This window comes from Ceratina calcarata, unplaced genomic scaffold, assembly GCF_001652005.2.
Source record: "Ceratina calcarata isolate Rehan_Ccalc_2016 unplaced genomic scaffold, ASM165200v1 scaffold347.2, whole genome shotgun sequence".
NCBI classification, from domain to species: domain Eukaryota; kingdom Metazoa; phylum Arthropoda; class Insecta; order Hymenoptera; family Apidae; genus Ceratina; species Ceratina calcarata.
The window spans coordinates 392,743-395,992 of record NW_017157600.1 but is presented as its reverse complement, the minus strand read 5'-3'; the positions used below and the strand labels follow the sequence as shown (position 1 = coordinate 395,992).

The 3,250-nt window shown below is 44.2% G+C and overlaps 1 protein-coding gene across 1 annotated transcript in view; it reads left to right on the top strand.

Annotated features, from left to right (window-relative positions):
• NfI (Nuclear factor I) overlaps positions 1–3,250 on the top strand; it is a 67,675-nt gene that overhangs the window by 45,395 nt on the left and 19,030 nt on the right. The window contains exon 8 of the mRNA XM_026813639.1: positions 2,790–2,933. Within this exon, the coding sequence (XP_026669440.1) occupies positions 2,790–2,933 (144 nt within the window). The remainder of the gene's footprint in view (positions 1–2,789; positions 2,934–3,250) is intronic.

Genomic DNA, 3,250 nt, shown 5'->3' with positions numbered 1-3,250 from the left:
TTCTTGTAGAGGACGACGAGACCTACAATTTCTGTATAAAAGTTTGTCGCTAGCATTAATAGTTAACGAGTAATTTGCAAAAAACTGTTTTTTCGTTTTTCGTCAATAACTCGTAAACTATTAATGCTAGCAAAGAATTTTTATACAGAAATTGTAGATCTCGTCGTCCTCTACAAGAAAGGTTGTATGCAATTTTCCCGTAGAACTAATGGTTTGGGAGTTATTGAAGAGAAGCGAAATTTTTTGTCAAAAGTTCGTCATTTCGACGCTGGGATGGTCGGATTTTGTCAACATCAATAAAGTGCCAAATAATCATACTTAACTCATTAAATATCGAAATTAGAAGAAAAGTGCACTATTTTTAATGATAGGAAATGCATTTTACTAAGGTACATAAACTCTTGGTATTGACTGTATAGCCAATACATCCTTAAATAAAATACATAGACAGTGAATTAGACAAATGATGATTGCATCAACTTGTACCGGATGATATCAATGATACAAACAGAAATGTGACATCGATTTCAGCGATTGGAGAACTGGTAACAAATTCCTGGCGGTCACGAATCGAGAGGATTTCCTCCTTTTTTTTTTTTAATGCACCCCGGGTTCAATCTCCTCCCGTCGGCTTATCGCACGGTCCTTTGTTATCGGGATCTACTTTGCTCAGCGTTCTATAGATCATTTTCCCTATATATTTCTCTCTTTCCGTTCTCTCTATTTTCTTTCTATTCTCCGCTTCCGGCCCGAGCTTTATCGCGTCGTACTCTCCCGTTCCCTCTCTTTCTCGCCCCCTTTTAACTCTTTCATCGATCAAACGATAACTACCCCCTCGTCCACCCGCATGCACACACGTACACACACACACACACACACACACATACGCGCGCGCGTTTCTATGTAGCTGCAAGCCTTGAAAACGGAAGTCCCGGGATGGAGATGAAAAAGAGGAATAACTTCCGGCTGAAGCCTTCCCCGGGTGAAAAAGAGGGTCGGGAATAATGGGAACCCGCGAGTGCAAAGTGTTTCTCGCGCTAATTTCGGTGGATGATAAAAAGGTTGCCCGGCTTTTGAACATTTGCGGATGGTAACGTTGTACCCCACCCGTCCACTTTTCTCAAATTCATTCTGCCCTCCTCGACGAACGGATTATTATAATACTTTCTCGCGACTCGTTACGAGTTTTATTAGATCCGGACTCGTAACTGGACGAGAATCGCGAACCGAAACCAGTCCCGATAAAAACTTCTATTTCCAAGAGATTCGACGCAACCCCGTTCCCACCCCCGGAATCGCGACACAGAGGGAGGGTATCGCAAGAAATACAAATATTCGAGTCTCGGACGAGGCAAGAAATACGGACGCGAGGAATCGCTAGGCAACAACAAGAAGAAGACGTAAGCGACGGGGGGGAGGGGAGGTTGGGCTAGAATGTAACGTAAAGACTCTCCGAGCGAGGGTAAGAAGCGGGTGCGGGGGATGAGCACGCGGAAAGTTTTCGACTGTTTGCGCTAGTGGAGGAGGGCTGCAACGGCGCGGCGGCGGATAGACGGAATTTACGGACGGAATAAAATGACCACTTTCTCAAGCAAAATACACACGTAGTGAACGGGCGAGAGGGAGAGAGAGAGAGAGAGAGAGAAAGGGAAGGGCGCACGGGGGTGGATCGGGGGACGAGGGGGAGGGGTTGCAGGAAAAATTCCGGCAATAAGCATAGCTGGACCGGGGCCAACCGCGTTTCTCCCCCCTCGTCGGTCGCTTCCTTTTTATCATACATACGTTGCCTTTATAGCGGCCTCGGGACACTTGATTGACTGTATTGTCGTTAAATTAACGACCGGCGTAAATATCGTGCCGCGCCGGTGAACGAAGCTAATTTTATTGCCGCGGAACGACCGCCCTCCCGTTTCTAAAGTGCATGCAAATCCGTTCAAAGACGCGCGAGCTCCTATCCCTCCCATTCTTATTATCTCTTATTTTCTATCGTTGCCTCGCGCCGGTTTCCGAGGGACGAACAGCGGTTTTCTCGCCCCGGGTGCCTCCGTTGCCAAAGACAATGGTAGCGGGTTGTCGCGATCCCTCCTGGATAAAAGTCCGTTTCGGGGGAAGCAAACAAAATTTTTAGTTTTTAATCGTTGTCCGCGTTCATTTAATCCCTCGCAAAATGTTAGCTTCGGTTGAATATTCAAGGGAGGATAAGAGCACTTTTATCTTCTTTGTTAACTCGTTTCAATGCAGATGCACGGGAATGTGAAATAGGAACTTGTACACTTTATTCTTCCTCGGTTGCCTTTCGCTGTAATCTTATTGTAACGTGTATGATAAAATGTGAAAAAAATATGGAATCCTCGATCTTTGCCCTTAAAATTTAAACATTTCATCATTTCTTACAACTTTTATTTTTTTATCCATTCATTTTTTCATTTTTTAAATAGCTGAAAATACTAATTAATTATGTTATTCATACTTTGAGTAGATGTTGGAAATGCTGAATCATTCGAAGCTGCACGTTTAACCCTTTCGCTACTACGAGCGACTACAGCCGTTCAGCGCGAGTACCGCGGCGGAGAACCCGCCCGTAGCGAAAGGGTTAAGCAAAACTAAACGAACTTCAAATATTTAGCGCAAACTATAGTCGGCATCAATTATACATATCAAATATATAATTATAATCGACAATGTGCACACTTTTCGACGTGGTGCCCCGTGCAATGAGACTACTTCGGCGGAGCGGACTGCCGTAGCGAAAGGGTTAAGTTATGATTTTGCATGGCATGATGTTGCAGGCCCGCCACCGGTGCACCAGCTCATAAGGAACGACAAGACTGAAAAGCCACCGACGGTTTCCGTTTCGAGCGCTCCGACGTTCTCACCGGTGCTCAGGCCCGAGGACGGTCACCGTGGAATGGATTCTCCGCACTCGCAGACGGGTATGTGCCACGAACGAAAACGTAACGTCTTCTCTATTTACGAAATTCATCATTTCTCTCTAAGATCGCGATCACCTAATATCCTAAATGAAGATTTGCTACAGCGCTCCAAACGGGGGATCTTTCGTGCTTTTTAAAATATTTTTGACAACAACAATTTGTATTTAAACGATTAACAGTCTCGCGTTTTCATGATTAGTCGTGAAAGATTTCTGAGAGAGATTTTTATTTTTCTATATCGATTAAAATGTTACAAGTGTAGTTTTGATTTTTGCTATCAGACTTTCACAATTTTGTCTTATATGCGTTTAGATTAC